We start from the raw sequence: 22217 nt of genomic DNA, 5'->3' as shown, positions 1-22217 counted from the left end.
CTCCAGCATCTGCAATAGGTGGATGGCGCCCCTACTATTGACCACCCAAGCCACGCACCCCGATGGTCGACTTCATCAGCCTACTTGGAGTTCCATCAGGTGCAAAACCTTTAGGGGTCCCCTACAAATGGCAAATCCGGAAACGCAGTAAACACTAACGTGTAACCAAAGACAGTACTAAATCGAATAAACACTTTAATCTCACAGGAGCTCACAATGATAAATGTTAAGAATACTCACTGTAAAGAATGGTGATACGTTTGGTGAAGTATACATGTTGGTTCCAGACAAACGCAACTGGAAAATCATGAAGACGTCACAGCTTCGAACCAATCAAAGCTTTAAACTCCTAATGTGTGCAACTTTGGAAAAGAGAGGCTGTGCCCAAATACGTAGATGCTACGACAGCATATGAACAGTCGCACAGCGTGGTGGCGACTCCTTTTTAAGTGTCTATCAAACAAAGAGCATCTACACTGCGTCTTCACCAGTAAAAACCCCGCGAACATCTTCCCTTTCTGTGAGACCGAAGCAGAGACCCTTCGTCACTTCACACGATGTCGCTGCCTCACAGTCAGTTATGCTGAATCAGGTGTGGGACGCACTCCAACTTCCTCGACCACGACCTATTATAGCAGTAACCTTCGACCCATGGGTACCATTCTTCAAATTGTCTGGACCATGCACTGGCGCTCGGTCCTCGACCCAACGCCATAAATCATGATCATGTATGATAGCAATAAATTACTTTATGCTACTAACTTATGACACCTCCCTCTCCCCACACTATGCACTTAGTAGGGGTCGCAATTGGACGGGTCGGGTCGGGTCAAGAAAACACTGGCCCGAAGGAATTATAGGAGCCAGTTTATTTCCTATACTGTACGTGTAGACAAGTAAACTTGACCCACGGTCACTTACAAAAACAATGCACCATACCTGGCAGGGGCAGGTGCAAAGGAGGGGACGGGGGATGATAGCGGATAGTGTTATGCAAGTTGTCTTATCTCTGTACAGCTTTCCCGTCAATGTTGCTCATAATGAATATGAAATTGTTTGTTTGGTTGTACCGCGTCGATATTGACCGGTGAACAGTATCTTTGAATCGTAATGATATATACCGCGCAAGGTGTGATAAGATACACAGCAGTTTTCGGTTTGGAGTAAACATGTGCTGAACACCGTAGCCAGCGTCTTCATGGGATCAGTGCGACATTGTAGAAAGTCCAAGCCGTTGTGATAGTTCGCCCCTTATAATTATATAAACATATCATACTCAGGGGAGATAAGAAGAAAGAATACGGGTGTGTTTCCAAAAGATCTTCCAAGTTGACAACGCACACTCAAAAAAGCTCGTATCATACGCCGAGAGATTTCTTGACTTACAACTAAGACTTAGTACCAAACAAATGTAGTAAGAATGACTACTTTTACATACCCTGGTGGAAAACTAATGTACATCCATCTTATGCGATTAATGCTTAAACTATATAAACTGTGCTAATGTGCCTAGCGAAAGAGTAGGGAAGGGTTAAAACGAAATCTTATCGCCAGGGATAATACAGTACCGACAAGACTGGGACCAGTAATTTGATGTTGTGGTTAATCTCTCGAGCGATACCATACCAAACGGGTGTGTGAAAGACTTTTGAATTGATTTCTCACGCAAACTGTTTGTTATGCTATATTTTCCTCTATATATGTCAAGGAAGAAATTGTCGTGCTGCGGATGTGCAACCCAAGATCTTTGCTTTTCATAATTATTGAGACCAAGCAAGCAATAATAATAAGTTGTATGTGTTGCTACTGTCACGTTATGTTTATTAATTAACAGGCATAAACAGAGGAAACTGGCTCAATTGGATCGTCATGGAACGCGCAGCCCACAGCATCTATTAACAATACCTGTGCACATACCCGCGGAGCTGTGGCTAAATCGGGAAGAAACTTTGGATTGATCGAATTGTATTTGCGTTAAAGATCAAATAGACATGATCACACAGATTAATTGCAAATGGTTGTCTACGCTCGACTTTTTGGACGTGTATTGTTTAGAGCTATGTATTAAGGGTCTCCTCTCGAAGAAATGTAACGAATCTGCCATACGACACTCTTGACTAGAGGTATAGCGCGCATCATTAAGAATTTCAACGTTGTCAGACCTTCTTCTTTTCAAAGGCTATCAAACCTTAAAAATATTGCTTTGGGTCTCAAACCGTAGAATATCGTAAAGATACGTGTAGCTTGGGTGAGGTAAGATAGCTAATATGCAGCATTAATTAAAGTAGTAGCTTGACTACATACAATACGCGTAATACACAATAACAAACAGCACATGTTTGATAGACGGGGGACAACAACAACAAGGCCTTTATTTAATTAGGTCAAATTCCTAAAGAGGCTCGTCCAAAAACGAGAGTGTCGATGTCTTAGTTTTCCGGGAAGGTGCATCGACATCTGCTCCCGAACCCTCTACCACAAAGCTGGGTTCTGTCTTGGGCGCTTTATGGATCTCGGAGGGTCCGATCGGTATTGAGATGCCAGCGGTCTCACCAATCCACTTACCTACTTAGAAGTCGCCCCGTGCCTACAAAACAAGCATCAGCACCCACCCTTGCGCTTACTTACCCTCACTCACACTCACACACACTGAAAAAAAAGGACGGGACTTACCACATGTGATCGAGAAAAAGCGAGGAAGCAGCACGCTGCGGAAAATGGGTGCCTTTTCATGCACACGTTCAAGACCCCGCTTCAGCGATACCACAAATGCCAGCATCATCCACACTACAACTCCTGCTGCTACTATCACTACTATCACCACGACCTCGACCCGCACCTCTGCTACTGCTAATCGCAATATTGCTCCTGTTACTCCTCCTCCTTCCCGACAAAGCATCATCTTTATCAGTGATGATGAATCAACAACAGAAAGCGACCTCCTTTCTCTTCAAACTGCAGTTCTTCCAGATAGGGAGCAAGAATCGCGCAACTTTGAAATAGAGATGCAACGGAGCCGGGAGCGTCGACGACGACTGGTGTTACAACTAGAAGAAGAAGACAGGCGTTTTGATGAAGTTGCTGATTTATACAGAGCTAGCATAAACGAACAGCAACGCAACCGGTTCAATCAGCAACTATCAGGTCGCCACATCGACGAATACCTCAGTGATGTAGCCCAATTACGCCGCAGACGCACGTTGCCCACCACTTACCGCGAAACAAATGCTAACACGCGACATGCATAACTATGGTTTCCATCTTTTTTTCCGTATACAATCCCACTTTCCATGATCTCTTTCTTAAACCTTTTATTATAGAATATTCTGCTTTTTTCAATTTCTTGTCAAACTTTTCTTAACTTTATTCATCTCTTTTTCTCACCTATAAAATACCTGTTTTAAAAAAAACGCGAAGAAAGGTGCATGGTAGTATTGGTATTTCCGGGTAATCAGTTTTCCCGAAGGTTGCCAGGGAATTTAGGCTGATGCCAGGGAAATTTCAGCGGTCCCTATGGCACCTGGGGAGGTGGGGGTGTTTACTTTTTGTTCTTGAAAAAAAAGGGAAGCGGAATCTGAACGTGTGCACATGCGATTGATACGGTACAACATGCACCTATTTTCCGCAGCGTGTTGCTCCTCTCTTTTCCTTTCTCTTCACTTTTACCTCTTTTTTGTGAGTCCTTCCTTTTTTTTTTGTGTGTGCGTGTGTGTGTGTGTGCGGATGTGGGGTTGCTAACAACCTTTTTGTAGATGAGGTGTTGTGGGTGGGTGCTAAAATTTTAGCAAATCGCGTATGGTTGCCTTTGACAGTAGCCTTTGACTCTAACCTGTTGGCAATTTACTTAGCAACTGTTACCATGCCTACAGATAACACGCCATCGGACAACGAACGCTCTAGCAGTGATAAAGAAGCAGCTAATATGAAGTTGGAAACAGGTGTGTAGCAAGATGTTCCAAATACTACGTGTCACAATTGGTGTCACTAACGCAACTATATATATGTAGTCGTTCAACGCTTTCTCGAAAAGTGCAACGAGCTGAATGAAAATCCAAGCTTATGGCGTTTTGTTGAAGAAAACACTGATTTCATCGCAAAGAATTCCGACAGGAATTCAGCGATTGAGGCCAAGTGGGCTGGAATTTTCGGTGCAGCAATGAAACAGCGTAAAATCGAAGTAGTACGTGTCAGAATTATATGGCTAAAATGATCATTGAGCAGACTTACCGAGACATATTGTTTTATGAAATAGGCAAAAGTAAACAAGAAGCCGGATTTCGGGGCAGTGGCTTTGAAAATGTTGGAGCTGGCAAGGGAGTGTACGTAAAATCGTTGCGTAGAAAAAAGTTACATGTTACGTACTTGAATCCTTTACTGATTCTGTTTATTAGCGAGCAAGGATCACTCTACATCAGCAGTGACAGCAACAACAAAAACACCATCTCACACATCCTTTTCAACATCCTTGTCATCCGCCGACAAAGCTAGACTGGCTCAAACGTTCCAAAATCTGAAAGAAGATAGGTTCTGGGCGCTTCATTTGGATGAAAGTCTCAATGTTGATCAGAGAGTAATCGAATTCGCCCGATCATGCAACTACTATCAGTAAGTACTGTAGACGAAAAAAGCTTGAGAGATCGTATTTTACAGTACTCACATAAACGATTTTTTTAGCCCGTCGCAATCTTTGATCTTGGATTTGGGTGATGGTAACTGGGAAACAGTATTCAGCGGCGCCCAGCTAGACAGGATCGAAGCATTTGGTGATCCACTATTTTGTGATTTGCCGGCTGAGATCATCGAGATTCTGAACGAGGTGTCAAAATTGGTAAGATGCACTAAAAAGATTATACTAGATTTTAACGAAATGCATAATTAGTAGCTTGTTGATTGATAATGCTCGATTTGACAGAAAACCCCGATGGAGGCGTACAAGTTCGCTCGCACTTTGGATTTCGATCCTATAAAAGAGCCTCTGAAGCATTGGGTGAGCCTCGAGCTCCAAAAAAGCTCGCAACTGCACTTCTACGGCGATTTTCATTTAACAAGTATGCTGGAGTCAGATCAGCAGTACGAGATGTGGTCCTTTTTGAAGTCCATGGTGAACGGCAATAAAATCAAGGCAGTAGGGTAAGTTATCACTAGCAAAAATGATCCAACGCGTGACATAACAGCAATAACTTGAGCTGTATTTGTAATTCACTTCAAAATAGCAAAGAAGGGTCGAGCAAAGCGAATGCCGACGAAAACAACAAGAAAAGGTGCATATCTGCCGTAGACCCCGCGATACACCGCAAAATGGGGCGTAAAATGGACCTGCTCTACGAAAGTAGCGGCAAAGAGCTAGGTTGCATTGAGATTGGCAAGGACGAAGACCAGACGAAGGAGATGAAGGATGGGCTGTTGAAGATGCCCATCGTCATGCATGACATGCTTTTGCAAGTGGCATTTTCAGAAAGTCTCTTACGTTGCGTGCATGTGCTCGGCTTCGTGATAGTTGGTATGTGCATCCCCCAAATGTCATCGTCTATGAAGTCTAACAGTGAAACATCTCCGACCTAACTTTCATTTTATAGGTGGCAAGGTTGCTCTGCTGGACATGGACTCGCCTGGTGGCTATGTGACAAGGATTCGCCGCTCAAAGCCTCTTGAGTACCCGACCTGTAGCGACGACTATGTCTCAAGAATTGTTCCGTTGATGAAGCTAGCACTGTCAGGACTCGCCATAATGGAAAAAACCAGAAAAGCCATCGTCAACACACAAAGTGAGCTCCAGTCATTGAGGTCTTCCAATGAATGGAAGCTACCTACAACATTTGTTCCTTTGAGTTCTCGGCACTCGGCATCTACCGCATCATCATCCAAAAGACAGAAGAGCAACTAGCCTGTCTTCTCTCTCCTCCGTCCCTCTTCTTTTTCACTTTAGCTCTTTTCTCTCTCCTCTGTCCCTTTTATTTTCTTTCAAAAACAATCTGTATACCAAAACATCTCTCTGTATTTCTTTCATAAATTCATGTCACTTCGTTCTTCTAACATAACAAGCAAATCATCAAGACAGAAAATGACAAGCGTAACGTTCTGAGAGGTACAAATTAATTACTACATTATATGGAAAGGTGTTGTAGCATCTGCGTATTTGAGCACTGCCTCTCTTTTCCAAGTTGCACCCTGGCTAGCACAACCAAATTAGGCGTCTTAAATCTGTAATTGGCTCGAAGCTGTAAGTTCATCGAACAGACATTTTGCGTTTGTCTCGGAAACAACACTGCTTCACAAAAGAGGTATTGCCATCTTTTATACTAAGCATTGTTTACAATTATTTGAGGTTCTGTGAAATCAACATGTCTGTTGAATTTAGGCACTGTCTTTGGTTTCACATCACTATTTACTGCGTTTCCGAACTTGCCATTGTAGGGAAACCTCTAGTAAGTTGCTGCTAGTGGAGCTCCCGAGTGGGAGATGATGATGCATCCAGTGCAACACTGCTTCTGCCTTTCGTCATTTTGCGCGTTGGTCAATTAAGTTTTTGTTTGACTAGGAGAGAATGTCATGGCTGGAGACTAGGGGTCGCAATCTGACCCGCGGGTTGAGGACGGGTCAACGGGTCGGGTTGATGCTTTTCTGACCCGCAGGTCGACCCATCCAACCCTTGACCCGACCCGTTGACCCGTCGTGACCCGTGTATACACATAATATGTATGAAGTACTTATATTTAAGTAGTCAATCTTCTTGTTGGGAAACATCATTAGTTGTCAATATGTCTGCTATAGAACTATAGCATAAAACGTACTTAATTCTTTCTATTGTGGGATTATACTTTATATTCAACAGTATGGGATAAGTAAGCTATAAGCAATATATATGATAGGAGTAAAGAAGTAGCGATAGTGCAATAAGAATATACAATAGAAGGTGGCAGTAAGAGACGCGATTTAGTAAAAGACAGAAAATCGAAGGAAGGAGAAAGAAGTGAAAAGAAAAGGGAAAAGGGAAAAGGATAAGGGGCATATAGGGAAGTCGATTTTCAACCACACTTTAAATATTATGCTTTCTTTAAAGCATGTGAGCCCAAGCGATTTCTTTTGTGATGGCACAGAGCCCTTTACCTTTAAGAATAATCACTCAAAACGTAGATGTTGCTAGCACTGCTAGGAATTTGCGTGCCATCATCTTAGAGAGCTATATATATATGGAGTTTTGCACTTCCAGCGCTCAAGTTCAGGCTGATTGACACTTCCTTCATCACTACATTGAAATCAGTCTTGACCCGTCAACCCGAGTTTTGACCCGTCGGGTTGAACGGGTCGGGTCGGGTCAGTGTTTTCTTGACCCACGGGTCAACGGGTCAGACACTTGACCCGACCCAAACCGTCCAATTGCGACCCCTACTGGAGACAATCATATCTCCAACTGCTTAAGGAATATTTTTTTTCTTTGCTCGGGCAAGTAGCGAATTCTAGTGATTTCTGTGGCATCACAGTGTGCCAGTGTATTGTTTCAAATATTTAGGTGCCTTCCACTTGTAGGAATAGGCAGGCATTTTCACTTAAAGCTTTCAATAACATCTCCAATGAAAGGTAGACTTTTCAGTTCCGTTGATTCTACTTTTGAAACTTATAGCTTTAATGTTATTAAATTATACTGTATTGACATGTGTCCCACTAGACGATTATGCGTATATCAACCAATATCAAGGACGAAACTTCTGGAATCCGTGCAAGGAATTGGCTATATACAGATATCGCATTTGTTGAAGGCGGTTTATTAAAGATATTGTGAATAAATATTGAAAAACGTCTGCTATTTTTTCGACTATAACTACTGGTGCCATACCATACGATATCATAGCAAACACTGGATAACGCATTTCTTTTGTATATACTGACAGTTATCAAGGAGTAAATTTTAATGAAGTTACTCTTTGGATGGAATTTCTTGATGAATAGTGTGTTTAATGTACGAAGTGTATCTTAGATTAAACTGGTGTGACACGGATAAGCAAATCCTCCTATATATATGTCGTCGTGTCTTTTTTCTTTCTTTCATATATACACACAGGTAGAAATAGACGAGTGTCGACGTACAAGAAAAATATTAGAGGAGGAAAGCTTGCTTTTATCAACCAAGTGAAAAGGGTCTAATCTGCACACATAGACATTAACATTACTGTGATAATAAGTGAAGTTCGTGTAGACGTACTATGGAGTATAATGTGTACGTGTATTGGTTTAATGTACATCAGAGGAGGGGTGTATTACTTAAAGAAATATATTAGACAGCAGTGGGAGAGGAAGAGAAAAGTGCACAGGTGAAAAAAAAGTATATATATAAATAAGAAGATGCCGAAGCTTTTTCAAATATCAATGACATCCTTCTTTTCTATACTGCTGCTACTCTCATCTTGTTGTTCTTGTTTGTCATTCTTTTTTGTTAATGCAGCAGGTGGTTGTGTTGACGTTGATGATGCACCGGCAGTAACGATAGCGCCGTTATTGCCGTTGTTGTTTGCAGTCGATGTAGAAAACGGATACATAGCGCCAACATCCACAAATGCTGAGCTACTATCATCATCACTTGTGGCTCCTGAAGAAGCGGTCCGGCTTATAGGTGATCGTGCATTGACATTGCGTTCATGTTCATTGTTAGCAGAAGTCGTTGCCATGGATTCCTAAATATGATTTTGTAGTTCTGATAAGAGCTGTGTATATAGCTAGTTTTGGTTGTATAGCGTGCCATAAGAGCAGCGATACAAAAAAACATGACAAAACAAACCTCCATTGCTTGTGATATCTCCTTTTGCTTTCTGCTCAAGAACGACGAAAGGCTAGAGAAAAGACGTCCAGCTTGCTGTGTTGAAGACTCTAATGTTGGGGATATTGGTTCTGCTGCAGCAACTGATGCTTCAGCAAACGATGACCAGCGACGATTGTGATCCACCTTTTTCCGCGGTTGCTGACCTTTTGTTCCAGAATAGAGCGATGGAATTAATTCGATATTTAAGCCTTTTTCCTGTTCAATAGCTCCCTTTCCTGATTCTTACCGCTTGCGTTTGGATTGGCTGTATCTGCTGAAGATCGTCGTGGTGCCTCATCATTAGCGCCACGTTCAAACTCGTTCCACAAAGCATCCATCCCACGGAATAATCGTGAACGGCCAGTAGACATGGCTTTGGCGCCGCCTGATACTGCACGAGATAACGTTTGCCGTAATGGTGCAAGGTTCTGTCTCAATTGTAAATCACGTAACCGGCTAAGTATTCAAAAGTAATAGATTAACAATTAGCGAACTTTTAATATGAGAATGTTAACCCGTTAACAGAACAAAACTCACTTTGATAAGGTATTTTGTATGTCTGAAATGGATATGTTGCCCATCCCGGGATGCCTTTATAAAATTGTATATCAAATCGTTAAAAATACGGATCTGGATACACGTATCTGCATGGAAATTTGTCATGGTTATAGCTTACCCAGGTTCGACAATTTCATAGATTTCATGATCGGTATATTGGTTCCACAGGGTAAAATTGTTGGTTTCGCGCCATGCCATCAGCCAACTCATTCCGTAATCCGACAGGTAATTTTTCTCTGTCATGATAGAGTGCATTGTGTGTAAGTATGAGTGACACCACTTATCACTAGCACGACACCGTGAATAATACTTTCACAAGCAGTGAATAGATTACCTCGATCATCATCTCTCATCACATCTTCATGTTGTTGTTGAGGATCCAGGGAAGTGGCAGTAGATTCATCGAGTACGCCATCAGGGATCAGATTTGCATCCTGGGCGTGCTTCATACTCGATAATAGCGACAGTATGTACTCCTCAAAGCGTGCACGAAGATAATCGTCCGATCCCAGATAAGTGTTTTGCATCGGTCGACTTGGATCTACACAATAATTCAACCCCGCAGAAGAAATTAGCCTCATTCATCCTCTACTGGATACATATTTTTGTTATCGTTGTATTATATAAGCAGAAAGAAGAAGAATGAGATCTATATTACCACTTTCATCCCATGTGTCGTTAACCACTCTTACGATATTCTCCATCCATCGACGATCAGCCATAGTGGGTCCTACCATGGCGGATAAACGTTGATTGTGGAACTCTAATGACCCAGTTTCAACCTATATGGTAGAGTGAATACCATTTTTCCATCACTTTTCTTCACCAATGCATGATATTGGGGTTTTTAGCTTACGTTGACTAAAACATCAATGTTGATATCGCTTTTGTGATGGAAAAAGATTTGGTTCGTTGTACCGATAACGTATGATTTTGTCTTTTCGGACGAAAGAATGTCTATTTGTTGAAGTGGTAGATAGGGTTGGAAGAACGATCCCTATAAAACAAATCCTTATGAGTATACAGCTGGCCACTCTATGACCTTATATGTGTTACGTCAGTTAAGGAAAATGATATGTTACCTTTTCAAAAAGCCTTAATGGCAGCCCCATGAATTTCAACAAGCTCTCTTTATTGCCACTGGAAAGTTCCTTTGCCTCTGTCGTTCTTAGGAACTTCTTTGACGTATCGAGATCTGGGTCGCCAGAATCTTGTAACGAGCGTAAAAGTCCTGTTATTCGTAATAATAGATTTATATTAGTTGTCTCCTCTCTATACGCGATGTAACGACGAATAATGGTAAGTTTTGTTGGATTTACCTGGTACCAAGGACATAAGAGAGTACTCAAAAGTGCATAATCGTTCCACTGGATATCCATAAAAGAGTATCTTTGTTGGAATAACAGTATACATACATTAATCGTTATGGAGCTATATCCCATTTATTTTACCGATTACTTACTCGCTTTTCCAACAATAACAACTTGAGCAGCATTAATGTCTTGCTTTTGAACTTGTGCAACAACTCACGTAATGATGTGCCCATGTACAGCGTAGAATCGTCAATTGGGCCGCGATAGGTTGATTGAAGGTTCCGATAAAAATCCTAGATGAATTGTTATCTATCAGTATCCAAGCCTACCAGAAAGCGACGAATAATTTTACTTGAACTCACATAAAGGATATCCAGTTGTGTAAAGTCCTTCTGATTAAACCATGCAGAAGTGATGACGGCTAATTTCTGTCGAAGTGGGCCAAAAATGGGCTACGAGAAGAACACAACATATTACATTCCCGTTCATGCAACGCAGACATGTTATGCCCACTGTTTGGAACTTTACCTGACGTGCCAAAACAACTACAGCTTTTTGAACGATTGACCGAGTAACATCGGGTGTTTTCACCAGCAAATCCTATTATTATTGTGATTCCAAAGAACCTCGTTATTCATCCGTTCATCACATACATACACATGGTTTTGCCTTGCTTTTTTTTTTATGTTCCGTTTCGCCAGGAAATTACAATTATCTGCATTACCTACTTTCGCAGCAATTTGACGGTTGCACGATATTCCAAACAATGTAGTCTCTGCTACAGGCCATCCTGGGACGGGCGGCAAGTGAAAGTAAGCAAAGTCCTCGTCCTTTTGATGCGCACCATCTATGATAGATACAAACGATTGGGTTGGTTATGAAAGTTAGTGTATATCAACGTCTTCGTTGTTGGGTAGTGGCAGATATGTAATGTACCAGGGAGTGCAAGAAACGGTAGAAAGTTCCACTCTTCGGGCACCTTTAACTTTTCCAAAGTTGTTTGCTGGGTGTTGTTGTCTTGTTGTGGCAAAGGTGGGACGCAAAACTCGACAATGGGTCCATGGGCATGATGGAACCCGACCACAAGTAATGCCGCAATAAAAGAATCGTCTTCAGGTGGTTGCTTCACGGACGGAACACTGTTGCTATTGTTGTCACTGCTAGTATTTTTTGTGTTGCTCGGATTGTTGTCGTTGCTGTTGATCTCCATTATAGTTACTATTTATGCAGCAGTAAAAGGAGTATTATTTTGTGTGCGATGAAAGAATCAGAGAAGAGGAAAAGAGCGCCAAACTCAACTCCCGCAGAGTAAATGCATCGTGACCGCGGCGATGAATTTAGTTGATCACAGCACTTTATTGTTACTACTGTATTGGTTTGCTATGACTAGCAAAAAGCTTTACTGCTTCTTTTAAAGTGTAAATAGGATGCATTGTTGTGGTAAATATGATGATAGACTGCAGTTCATCTTAGAGAGTAATGCGCTTTTTACAAAAGTATTCAAAGAGAAAGGCAGATAAGCATGAGCGGGCATCAAGCTCCTTGCTTTGTATATCGTGTTTATGGCTATGGTGACATGAGGTACCAATGAATGAAAGAAAAAAAAAAGAGGTCTAATATAAGAGGTCAATAGGATAGGCAAACGTATCATTCAAGGGATGAGAGAAGAGAAAAGATGAGATACCGACAATCGCGGAACGGACTCCTGCCTTTCAAACGAAAAATTCTGCGGGCGTGAAAAGTAGCGATAAATAACTTGGAAGAAGTGTTCTTTTTCTTTTCTTTACACTACAAACATACAAGAAGTAAACAATGTCCGGAAGACAAGGTAAATCTTTTGAGTTCTAACTGATAACAAAAAATTAGTGGTATGAGATCATTTGAATTTACACATGGCACTCTAATTTATAATAGGTGGTAAACTTAAGCCTCTTAAGCAAGGCAAGAAGAAGCAACAGGATTTCGACGACGTATGTTGATCAGTGAAATAATGGCAAAGAAAAAAAAAATTACGGAATTACTCGTTTATTAATTACATCTTGATATTTATTATATATAGGAGGACGTCGCTTTCAAGAAGAAGCAAGCTGAGGAAGCCAAGAAGCTTAAGGAACTCCAAGCCAAGGCTTCTGGCAAGGGACCTTTGTGTACGTATTAATGATTGATCCATCGTTTTTGTAGAAGGGTGTGGAGGGAGGAGCTGGTTGGTGTGGGTATAAAGTAGGTGGAATAGAACAAGGAAAAGAGAACAGACTTACAAGAGGTATACTTTATATGTATTATACGCAGGAGAGGGGGGGGATGGGGCGAGATAGAAAGAGTGGGGTCGTTAAAGCACGTACGAGCATAGTGTACTAAACGATCATGGTATTACTTGTATAGTGGGTGGCGGCATCAAGAAGAGTGGCAAGAAATAAAAAGCCTGTGTGCTTTGAGTTCTATGATGGGAGTGGACAAGGACGACGAAACAACAAGAAGATCGAAAATCTTGTTTTGACAGGTTCTGACGACTTTGTTGATGCTGGCCCATTCGCTTGGATGCTTTACACTACATTTCCCCCAATGCAACACGAGACAACATGAGTTGGCTCTTGTCAATTAAAAAGAAAAGCGTTCACCCAAACTAGTCTGTTGTGTCACGTATATGTGTGTGCTACTCTATTGGCCATCTCAAACAGGCTTCTCTCTCTCTTTTTCTTATAAACACAGTTATGGATGCATGCCATGCTGTCTGAACAGATGACCCCCTATCACAAAAAGATCACCGCTAAAAGGGGATCGGTGTGTGTGTTGGTGGGGGGGGGGGGTAAAGTACCTCCTCAGCTTTCAAACACCATCCCCTTCGACCGTTTACAATGAAAGTGACTTGCTTACCTTGCATCCACAGTGAGGATGTCAGATGCTTGTTAGTTGATCGGCCAGCGCCTCGAATAAGGGGACGAATGTAGGAAAAAGACATAAAAAAGGCTCGGTCTTTTGTGTCATCTCGTTTATCACTACTACCTTCTTTTTTCTTCTCCCTTACTGCCATTTCTACTTTATTCAAGTGCTATCCAACATCATGCTTTCAACAACCCAACTCCAAGGTGCTTTGCCTGCCGGTGTTTCAAATATCAATGCCAACTTGCGTCTCAATGTCAATCAAGACGGTAGTAACACGCCGGCTGTGAAAGAACAAGATCAGGTAAAAATTACTGCTGTAGTTGTCGTCATTGTTGTACAGAGCTGCTATTATTTTGGAAGCAGAAGAGTATATAGAACCTCGGATTATTTAGCTGATGGCTAACTAACCACATTGTTCCCCCCTTCTTCCTCTTCATTTCTTCATGTATGACATATTTCAGGTCTTGCTTGAGCCCTACGAATACCTCTGTGCCCATCCAGGCAAGGATGTTCGTACCAAGATGATTGCTGCATTCAATGTCTGGCTACAGGTGCCACACGACGACTTATTGGTCATCACCAAGGTCATCGGCATGCTGCATAGTGCTAGTTTGTTGTATGTCTCCTATCTTTTCTTTGTCCGTCTATCACGCTACTCTGATGATTTCAGTCTCTAAAAAACACTGTGGGTAACTGACTGTCTATATTCTATTAGAATTGATGATGTTGAAGATGAATCTGCTTTGCGACGTGGTGTGCCCGCAGCACATCATTTGTTTGGTGTGGCTCAAACCATCAATTCTGCAAACTACGTCTACTTTTTGGCTTTGCAAGAAATCAACAAGCTCAACAACCCAGAGATGGTGCAAATCTATACGGGTACATGTCGCAGTTATTTTCTGCTACAATTATGCATTTTAATGCGATGCTGGCTGTATGATGTAGCTGTTGAAGGGCTCTGCATCAACTTGCACATGCGCTAACCTTAAATTTATATTTCTTTGTTCTTATCCAACCCTATTAGAGGAACTGATCAACCTCCATCGCGGTCAAGGTAATCATCACACACCAATATGATGTGCACTAAAAAAAACAACAATGGCAACTTACACAAGAACTTTTATACATTAAACAAAACAATAGGCATGGAGATCCACTGGCGTGATCGTGTGCTTTGCCCAAGCGAAGCAGAGTTTATTGAAATGGTCAACAACAGTAAGTCCTCCAAACTGCCTGGCATTATCTGTGTGTACATCGTCTCTAACTCTTGCTCTTATTTATCTTTCAGAGACGGGTGGTCTTTTGCGATTGGCTGTCAAGTTGATGCAAGCTGCAAGTCAATCAAAAACGTATGCTTTTCTCCTGTTAACCAATCAATATATCGAGCTTTCTACTAACATTGAGTTATTACGTTTTGGTCATGCTTTTAGCGATTACACAAGTCTTGTGAATAAGATCGGTATTCACTTTCAAGTACGAGATGACTACATGAATTTACAGTCTCAACAGGTAAATGCAAAATTATCTAATACGTGATATCATCTTCTCCCACGATCCCCTCTCCTTGACGTCTGTTGCCACTCTTTAATTGCCATGCATACTAAGAAAAAAACAATCTTGGTAATCTTCCACATCATAGTACGCCGACAACAAAGGCTTTTGCGAAGACTTGACTGAAGGCAAATTCTCGTTCCCCATCATCCACTCGATCCGTACGGATCCACACAGCCGCCAACTACTCAACATATTACAGAAACGTAGCAACTCACTCGACTTGAAACAATATGCGTTGCAACTCTTGGAAAAGACGGATACTTTCAACTATTGTCGAAGCTTCCTTCACGGGATTGAAAAGGAAGCACGCCAAGAGATTCAAGAACTCGGTGGTAATCCAAAGCTGGAAAAGATTATGGATGCGCTTAGCATTCCTTTGTTCGATCCTTCTTCCGCTCCATCTACTCCATCCCAGTAGACGTTAAGCAGAAAAAATTTACTATCTTTTTTAACACTATCCCTCCACCAAAAAAAGAGAAAGAAAATTGTCTGCGAGGACAGGCTCTTCCTTACTTTTTTAAATTCTCTTTGAAGCTTTTTGACTCGAAAAGGTTCTATTTTCCAAATTTTAAATACAAATTTTATGTATATACCCTAAATACCGTCGCATCTCTGCACTGCAGTGCTATTAAAGAAGCTGTTGGTTGCAAATTAAATGATAATTATTGATCATGACGAAATTTTATGGCATATGTTTTAACAAAGTGATGGTAGCAGACAGGTTTAAATTTAGAGTGACGCTGCGTGCTTACAAAGCTGGTATAAGCTCTTCCCCATGATAATCAGCCACGGCGTCAGTTGTTACTGCTAAACGTGATGTTTTGTATAAGCTTTAAGCTGTAGGTAACTACCGGTTCCTTTGATAAATGCATTGTATTGTCGTATAGAATAAGCTCTTTCTTAGTGCTACAAGGGACACCTATGACGAGGTATACAAAAACATATAGTATACCACCAGAAGGAATGTATAACAGGAAAATACATGCAATGGTTAAATAGCTCAAAGCACTATATGTATACTACACTCGTCACCCGTGGAAAGATGCTCCACTGAATCAAAAACACATCCAGCGGTGGCATACAGTAGCACAGCACGGGAGTTGGTACAATCCATGTCAGCTTGTTCCTGACCAGCAGCATGAAGCTGTAGCATCTCAAACTTGAACTTGTGGTCAAATAAAATGCTAAGCACTAGAAGAATAATAGCTGTTGTGAAAAAGAACAAGACGAAAAAGATGAGGTGTTGTCATATCATTTTTGTACGTAGTGGTGCTGCAAGAAGGCGCACAGTGCGGTCGCTTAAAACGCATCTCACTCAACAGTTTCCAATGCCACTAGCACCAGTTGGACTAGTAGACAATTTTTCTCGGGAGTCGACAGAGCAAAAGGGCCAACTGGATCTCATTCTCCTGGACCGTGGAAAAATCGAGTTAGCAGATCGATCCAGTGCATTAAGATCGATACCCTGTTGCATACTATCAATCGAGACGTACAAAAACTGGACTGCAGCTAAGATGGGCCTCTTTTTTTTAAGGCTAATACTAGACAAGAAGATGACGCCATCAAAGAAGAGATTTCAGATGAAAGCTTATCTGTGCATGCATAAAACAAAAAAGAAAAAACTACTCAGCTAAATAAAGTCCGTCATTGCATATTAGCATTAACGCCTGTTCCTTCCGTACTCCGTGCGCATGAACCAAAGAGCCATTTCATGTCATGGGAAAAAGGATAAATGTTACTATTACTGGGGTGGGGATGAATGTTTACATCCGTGCGGCAAGGACCCCGGGCCCCCTGTTCTGTGCGAATGTGATATGAGAGCGGTGTCCGCACCTCCTTCTTATGCTTGGCTCACAAAGTGACTCTATCTTAGTACTACTTGGCAGCGTGATAGCTCTCTCCCCTTTATTAAACAATTTTGTGGAGAGGGAAAAGCATGTTCATCTTTATCGTCATGTACTCCATTCTCCCAGTTTGCTGGGTCGGGATGCACAGGCCAGCTCCTTACCAATGGTTATGTACGTACACCGGCCCGGTCGGGGTCCTAAAACGAAAAGGAAAGCCCGGATGGAACAGTTCCGGAAGAAAGAGATGTTTATTTCTCCCACCCTCATCACCATGAATGATTAAAAGGTCCACTTTACTATGAGAGTGCTTCAATCGATGATGATTTTATCAGCTCTGTCTGCGATGACCAGAGTAAATATGTCAATCGCCTTGACATCCTCCGATAGATCAAACGTGCGCGGGACCCGTGAGCGAGATCTACGAGATGATCATGTAATGCTAATAGGAGGAGCCCATGAACTTGATCGATAAGATTTTGTCAGATGATAGCAAACCCGATTGTCCTGCTTTAGATACATGTTCAACATCTGTGACAGATGATCCTGGCTATTAACGAGGAGAAGAATGTCTGGGTTTGCGATTAAGAAGGCCACACCATCTTTATACTGTGTTGCCGTCACTTGGTGTTATCTCTGTAATGATGTCACATGGTATTCCACTGGACGTTGGTTGATGATGATGTGTATGCTTGTAGTAATATTCCATTGTTCACGATTGCTTCACTATGTACAGATCAAAATGCTTCTTCTCTAGCCTCCCGTTTTTGCGTCATGGAGAGAATAGATTGATGAGGTGATGTATGGTTTCAGTCTGTGTATGGTTATACTACACATAGCGTGCTATATGCGTAAAAAAAAAATGAATTTTTTTTTCACCGGCACTAGCCTCATCGGTTTATATTTGGTCAGACTCTCCTCGTTTTTGGCTTGCATTTGTTGTTTGAACAAAAGGATAGCAAAGGGACAACAGGATTTTCAATAGATGAAACTGAGGCCCCTTCTGAAACATGATGGGCTGCTGCGTTGCTGTCATGATAAATCGCGCAAACAGAAGTCAGCCCGTTATTGATGAATCGGATGCAGAAAAAGGCTTCATTCGTTTTACCTATCATCAGCCGTTTTTTTTTTTACGCTAAAGTGTGTAAAAGGCCTATTTATGCCTGTGATTATAGACTATCATATACACGATGAGAATTGCGCCAGCAAGAACAAGTGGGTGATGGATGGGAGGGCTTGCCCTCCCATGCGCAGTGGCAGTCGCTGTGTTTGTGCTGTGTGTGTATACCTGAGCACATGGTGGATAATTCAACAATCATTGCTTGCTTCAGGACTGCATTTTAGTGTGGTTAGTCAAGGATATCATAATGGACTGATCAGATATGGTAGCAGCAATTCGACACAACAACAACAGCAACACCATAGCTTCTCTGACGATGCGTTCGTTCTTTGCTGCCAAAGAAAAATATAGTTTGAAAGAAAGGGTGGGAATTTTTTTTTTGCAGTTACCCCACAATTTTCCCTTTTACTGTATACATACACACGCAATACAGTCCCTTGGGAACACATGAGAGAAAGGCAGCAGCACGATCTGCTGTTATTAATGTAGTACCAGCCCTACATATACCAAGCGGCCTCGCACCAGTACTGTGATACATGGGCCGGTTAGCAGACAAAAAATTGATGACTCCCCATTCGCCACGAAACGAGCAAAGGAACGGCTACCAGAAGTTAATAGTTTGCTCCACGTTGCTTTATCTGTCTAATGTGATGCTGATCATCATCATCATTGCTATCATCATTTGCATAATGTGTTGTCGCATTGTGTTTTACAGCAACAACCATTTGTTATTAAACTTGTGGCTGACACAAGCTGGCCTGACTTTCTATTTGCACACGGTTTACTACCTAGCAAATCAATTCAGTCGCTACTCCCTTGTGAATATCTTGGCAGTTGGTACTCATGCTCTTTTGCTCAAAGTCACCCATTGTTTTATTTTTTATTTTTTGGCGGTGATGCAAAGGGTATTAGAGAGGACGCGACCACGCGTTTGGTGGTCGTAGACCAACACAACAGCCGTCGCTCTTTCTTTCCTTGTGTATCGTGAGTGTGTTTGTTTGTTAACCCGGAAGAGTTTGATCCCTTGCGTGAGAACAAGGTTCAGGTGAAGGGGCCACCAAAAGATAATAAAACAGTTTGACTTTAGCACCATCATTGTCTTGGACGTCGGTTTCTCTGTTTCTCGGGTTAGCAACCTTGTTTCGGCCTGCCTAGTAGAGAAAGCATTAGACTCTAGGACTTGTTGGCGATGTGGCAGCTGCAAACCAAGGGTAAAGCCGACTAAGACATAGAAGAAGGATGGAACACAAAAAACAATATTATGCACCCCGCGCTGTTGTTGCTGTCATTCCGAGGTGGAGAAACAGCAAACAATCTCTCTCTCTCTCTCTCGTTCTTGGCTCCTTGGGTTTCCGAAAAGGTCAAATTGGTAGAGCAAGATAAGGTTCTCACCAATCCCGCGGTTCACTTTCAGCAATGGGCCGGGGGGGGGGGTGTGCTCTCTATTATACATGAGAGGGTGTAGGCATGCTTGGGGGTGGGGAGAGGGCAGTGACAGCAAATCCACAAAGGACGTTGCGCGATTGGATGGCCGGATCAACAAAATTTCGAGTGGCTGGTCCGTTGTTGATGGTTTGTTGCAAAGAAGGCGTGTATATATAAAAAGGGCCCTTGCCAAAAGGCAAATCCTTCCCAAAGCGCCCTTTTTACTGGCAGAGACCATCTTGATAAGATAAGATCGTCACCCACCTTTTCCTTGCCTTTTCTTTCTCTCTTCGCTAACTCTTACTCTTAACCACCGTTTCTTCCCTTCCTCATATATACACCCACTACTACATACCTCTTTGCACGCATCTTCTTCCGAGACTCTGTTACTCCACAGCGCATTTGCCCTTTTTGTGCTTTCTTTTTTCTCCCACGGTTGTCTTGTCCCCCTCGTCATCCACGACCTCCATGAATCCTCTGCCAACGAACCATCATCAAACTGAGACCTCGGCGTGCTCCTTCTGTGGTGTCACTGGACATATTGCTTGGAACTGCCCTAAACGACACCGTCCTCGCTAATGCATCCACGGACAAGCAAGAAGAGTTTTGGGGGAGGGATGTGCCTTCTCATCGTAGCCGTGCAGCCCCCCATCTTATCTTTATATACAGTATATCTATTATCTCAGTTTGCATTAGGACGTACATACTATGTATTTCTTTTTCTCGTTCTTACATAGCCCACATAACAAAGATCTACTCTTGTTAGTGCTGCTCCCCATCATCATCTTCTTCATCTTCTTCTTCTTGCATTACATACTCTTCTTCATCTCCATATCATCACATACATACATACCACACACACACTCTACAAACAAACAAAAAAAAGTTGCGCATCTTTTTCTCTTCTTGTACCGACTGATCTTTAAATAACGTATGCATCCTTTCCTTCCTCCCTCCCTCCCTTCTTTCTTTCTTTCTTTAATCCATTTGCATGCCCTCGTCTTCTTTAGCTATGCTTCCTTTTTCTTTCCTTCTTCTAATACATATTTCTAGTCGTCATCCATAATGGTCCTTTTCTCGTCATCAACAAAGTTAACAAAAGGGAGAACACAGAAAATTAATAATCATAATAAAACCCTTTTTCTTCTTCAGTTGCAGGTTGGGTCTGGTCAGTTATGTACAGTAAACTACTACCACAAGAGAGAGAGAGAGGAAAGAAGGGACCATCATACAATGATGCCACTATATACACTGCTGCTAAAATAGACTAAAACATAATTCACAACGCCACCCTATCCAGTGTAACATATTCATGGACAATTTCCAGCCGAGTGTCCATGATGATGTTATTAGCACCTTCTACCTGCTGCTGCTGTTGATACTGTTGTTGACGGCGCTCCAGTCTCGCTTGCAATTTAAAACCAAGGTTACGCGTCGGATCCACTGTTCCGTCGTCGTCATGGTCGTCGTCGTCGTCGTCGATCACTAGCTCCGGATAGGTGTAGCTAAGCAACATGTAGTCCTGCCAAAAGGATGCGCCGTGCAACCACACGCGGACCAACGAGAGCCGCCGATCGCCCAAACAGTTGGGCACCATTTCCCACTCATCCAGCTCTTGGTCGACCGTCGTATCGCTTTCAATGTGCGTCATGTATATCGTGGGGTATTCCAACAGCCAGCCCGTCAATGCCACCATGTAGCTTGGGACCACAGACGAGTAGAACACTGCATCATCTTGCCCTTGCATGAGAAACGGCTGCAGTCGATGTCGTAACCAGTATAAAAGTATTTCGGGACATGGCCGCTTATTGTTTGTTTTTGGGTGGTTGCAATTATGGGTGATTTTTTTAATTAGCGACACCTTCCGGAGGGGGTTCGGGGGGTGTTGGAGAAGCGATTCTACTACCTGAACAGGGGGACCTTGGCTTCCCCGGATATCGACGTATATCCATTGGTTGGGATCACTGAGCGTGGCTTCCACATGCTGTACCAGTTCATGGCGATGACATAGAAACATGTACTGGTCTTTGAAATGTAACACTAGCAATGGCTGGCATTGCGGTTCCTGAGAGGTGAGTGTGAGGGGTGCGGGGGGGGGGGAAAGGTAGGTTAGTACCAAAAACAGCAAGTCACGTCATTTGTTTTAAACAGCATGTACCTGTCGCAATAGGGCAATCAATTGGTTTATCTGGTCGGAAGAGAGATGAGCAACATCCACAAGATGAGCAACTCTGAAACCAAAGTCAGAAAAGAAAAGAGTCGGCGCCAAACGGAAAGGAAGAGAGAAGGGGTCTAGTTTAAGATTCATTTGACTCGCTCTCTATTGCTTTTTTACCTTAAACCAAGAGCAACGGCGACAACGGCTTTAGAAAATTTTAGAATTTGCTATTGTTAGCACCAAACACAAGATCTGCCAAGTATTAAAAACAGCACATGGGAGCATAGAGAGAGCGAGCGTATTACCCTTGACTAGGGAGTCGATGGTCGCCGCAGACAGACGACAGCTGCTGCTGCTGCTCTTCCCTTTGAAACAGGCCCTGAGAGCAGATCGGATATGGTCAATCATCCTGACTGCTGATGGGTTAGGTTTTAAGGGGATCATCCGTCCTGACTTGTTTGATTGGAAGGGAAAGAGAGACAGAGAAGAAGATAAAAAGGAAAGAGCGAATGAAATATAATAAAGAGGAGGGGGGGGGAGGAGGGCCATGGTTCCGCTCGCAGGTGAC

The 22217-nt window shown here is 42.4% G+C and overlaps 8 protein-coding genes across 8 annotated transcripts; 4 read left to right on the top strand and 4 right to left on the bottom strand.

The window, feature by feature from the left end:
* The first annotated feature begins 358 nt into the window (after positions 1 to 358).
* BDB00DRAFT_845923 (uncharacterized protein) lies at positions 359 to 1090 on the top strand. The gene has a single exon (XM_053125120.1). It carries the CDS (start codon positions 397 to 399, stop codon positions 715 to 717), a length of 321 nt encoding a protein of 106 aa, XP_052975222.1. The 5' UTR covers positions 359 to 396; the 3' UTR covers positions 718 to 1090.
* A 2548-nt stretch (positions 1091 to 3638) lies between these two features.
* Positions 3639 to 5562, top strand: BDB00DRAFT_963026 (uncharacterized protein; the record flags this gene model as incomplete). Its single annotated transcript, XM_053129743.1, has 8 exons — positions 3639 to 3675; positions 3849 to 3938; positions 4008 to 4180; positions 4253 to 4319; positions 4392 to 4605; positions 4675 to 4828; positions 4913 to 5130; positions 5214 to 5562. The coding sequence occupies exons 2-8, from the start codon at positions 3860 to 3862 to the stop codon at positions 5560 to 5562; spliced, it is 1254 nt and encodes a 417-aa protein (XP_052975221.1). The 5' UTR covers positions 3639 to 3675; positions 3849 to 3859.
* Positions 5563 to 8997: 3435 nt separating this feature from the next.
* Positions 8998 to 11875, bottom strand: BDB00DRAFT_771593 (transport protein Avl9-domain-containing protein; the record flags this gene model as incomplete). The annotated part of the gene is made up of 13 exons (XM_053119976.1): positions 8998 to 9250; positions 9332 to 9385; positions 9471 to 9631; positions 9763 to 9893; positions 10011 to 10134; positions 10209 to 10349; positions 10435 to 10583; positions 10672 to 10741; positions 10815 to 10958; positions 11028 to 11117; positions 11194 to 11265; positions 11394 to 11512; positions 11602 to 11875. 13 exons carry the CDS (start codon positions 11873 to 11875, stop codon positions 8998 to 9000), a joined length of 1782 nt encoding a protein of 593 aa, XP_052975220.1.
* A 111-nt stretch (positions 11876 to 11986) lies between these two features.
* Positions 11987 to 12724, bottom strand: BDB00DRAFT_845913 (uncharacterized protein). The gene is made up of 2 exons (XM_053125119.1): positions 12556 to 12724; positions 11987 to 12453 (listed from the first exon to the last, which is right to left on the bottom strand). Exon 2 carries the CDS (start codon positions 12314 to 12316, stop codon positions 12077 to 12079), a length of 240 nt encoding a protein of 79 aa, XP_052975219.1. The 5' UTR covers positions 12317 to 12453; positions 12556 to 12724; the 3' UTR covers positions 11987 to 12076.
* Positions 12725 to 13478: 754 nt separating this feature from the next.
* Positions 13479 to 15842, top strand: BDB00DRAFT_941963 (geranylgeranyl pyrophosphate synthase). Its single transcript, XM_053129385.1, has 7 exons — positions 13479 to 13849; positions 14010 to 14164; positions 14264 to 14427; positions 14573 to 14602; positions 14692 to 14763; positions 14837 to 15057; positions 15188 to 15842. The coding sequence occupies exons 1-7, from the start codon at positions 13727 to 13729 to the stop codon at positions 15518 to 15520; spliced, it is 1098 nt and encodes a 365-aa protein (XP_052975218.1). The 5' UTR covers positions 13479 to 13726; the 3' UTR covers positions 15521 to 15842.
* Positions 15843 to 17318: 1476 nt separating this feature from the next.
* On the top strand, positions 17319 to 17790 carry BDB00DRAFT_845898 (uncharacterized protein). The gene has a single exon (XM_053125118.1). The coding sequence runs from the start codon at positions 17515 to 17517 to the stop codon at positions 17701 to 17703; it is 189 nt and encodes a 62-aa protein (XP_052975217.1). The 5' UTR covers positions 17319 to 17514; the 3' UTR covers positions 17704 to 17790.
* Positions 17791 to 18909: 1119 nt separating this feature from the next.
* On the bottom strand, positions 18910 to 19495 carry BDB00DRAFT_845897 (uncharacterized protein). The gene has a single exon (XM_053125117.1). The coding sequence runs from the start codon at positions 19160 to 19162 to the stop codon at positions 18947 to 18949; it is 216 nt and encodes a 71-aa protein (XP_052975216.1). The 5' UTR covers positions 19163 to 19495; the 3' UTR covers positions 18910 to 18946.
* Positions 19496 to 20627: 1132 nt separating this feature from the next.
* On the bottom strand, positions 20628 to 22192 carry BDB00DRAFT_845895 (uncharacterized protein). Its single transcript, XM_053125116.1, has 4 exons — positions 21955 to 22192; positions 21827 to 21854; positions 21650 to 21722; positions 20628 to 21556 (listed from the first exon to the last, which is right to left on the bottom strand). Exons 1-4 carry the CDS (start codon positions 22091 to 22093, stop codon positions 20771 to 20773), a joined length of 1026 nt encoding a protein of 341 aa, XP_052975215.1. The 5' UTR covers positions 22094 to 22192; the 3' UTR covers positions 20628 to 20770.
* Between the last annotated feature and the right edge of the window lie 25 nt (positions 22193 to 22217).

This window comes from Zychaea mexicana (genome assembly GCF_025766255.1).
Source record: "Zychaea mexicana strain RSA 1403 chromosome Unknown BDB00scaffold_98, whole genome shotgun sequence".
Taxonomy (NCBI): domain Eukaryota; kingdom Fungi; phylum Mucoromycota; class Mucoromycetes; order Mucorales; family Lichtheimiaceae; genus Zychaea; species Zychaea mexicana.
Note: the sequence above shows the minus strand (reverse complement) of the source record. Positions and strands in the feature narration are given on the sequence as shown.

Coding starts and splice junctions, on each gene's coding strand:
- BDB00DRAFT_845923 (XM_053125120.1), top strand. CDS start 397: ATGCTACGACAGCATATGAACAGTCGCACAGCGTGGTGGCGACTCCTT.
- BDB00DRAFT_845913 (XM_053125119.1), bottom strand. CDS start 12,316: ATGATACGTTTGCCTATCCTATTGACCTCTTATATTAGACCTCTTTTT.
- BDB00DRAFT_941963 (XM_053129385.1), top strand. CDS start 13,727: ATGCTTTCAACAACCCAACTCCAAGGTGCTTTGCCTGCCGGTGTTTCA. Junction 14,428..14,572: donor GATGGTGCAAATCTATACGG/GTACATGTCGCA, acceptor CAACCCTATTAG/AGGAACTGATCAACCTCCAT. Junction 14,603..14,691: donor CAACCTCCATCGCGGTCAAG/GTAATCATCACA, acceptor ACAAAACAATAG/GCATGGAGATCCACTGGCGT.
- BDB00DRAFT_845898 (XM_053125118.1), top strand. CDS start 17,515: ATGTCTGGGTTTGCGATTAAGAAGGCCACACCATCTTTATACTGTGTT.
- BDB00DRAFT_845897 (XM_053125117.1), bottom strand. CDS start 19,162: ATGATGGTGCTAAAGTCAAACTGTTTTATTATCTTTTGGTGGCCCCTT.
- BDB00DRAFT_845895 (XM_053125116.1), bottom strand. CDS start 22,093: ATGATCCCCTTAAAACCTAACCCATCAGCAGTCAGGATGATTGACCAT. Junction 21,855..21,954: donor CATCGACTCCCTAGTCAAGG/GTAATACGCTCG, acceptor AATTTTCTAAAG/CCGTTGTCGCCGTTGCTCTT. Junction 21,557..21,649: donor TGATTGCCCTATTGCGACAG/GTACATGCTGTT, acceptor CTCACCTCTCAG/GAACCGCAATGCCAGCCATT.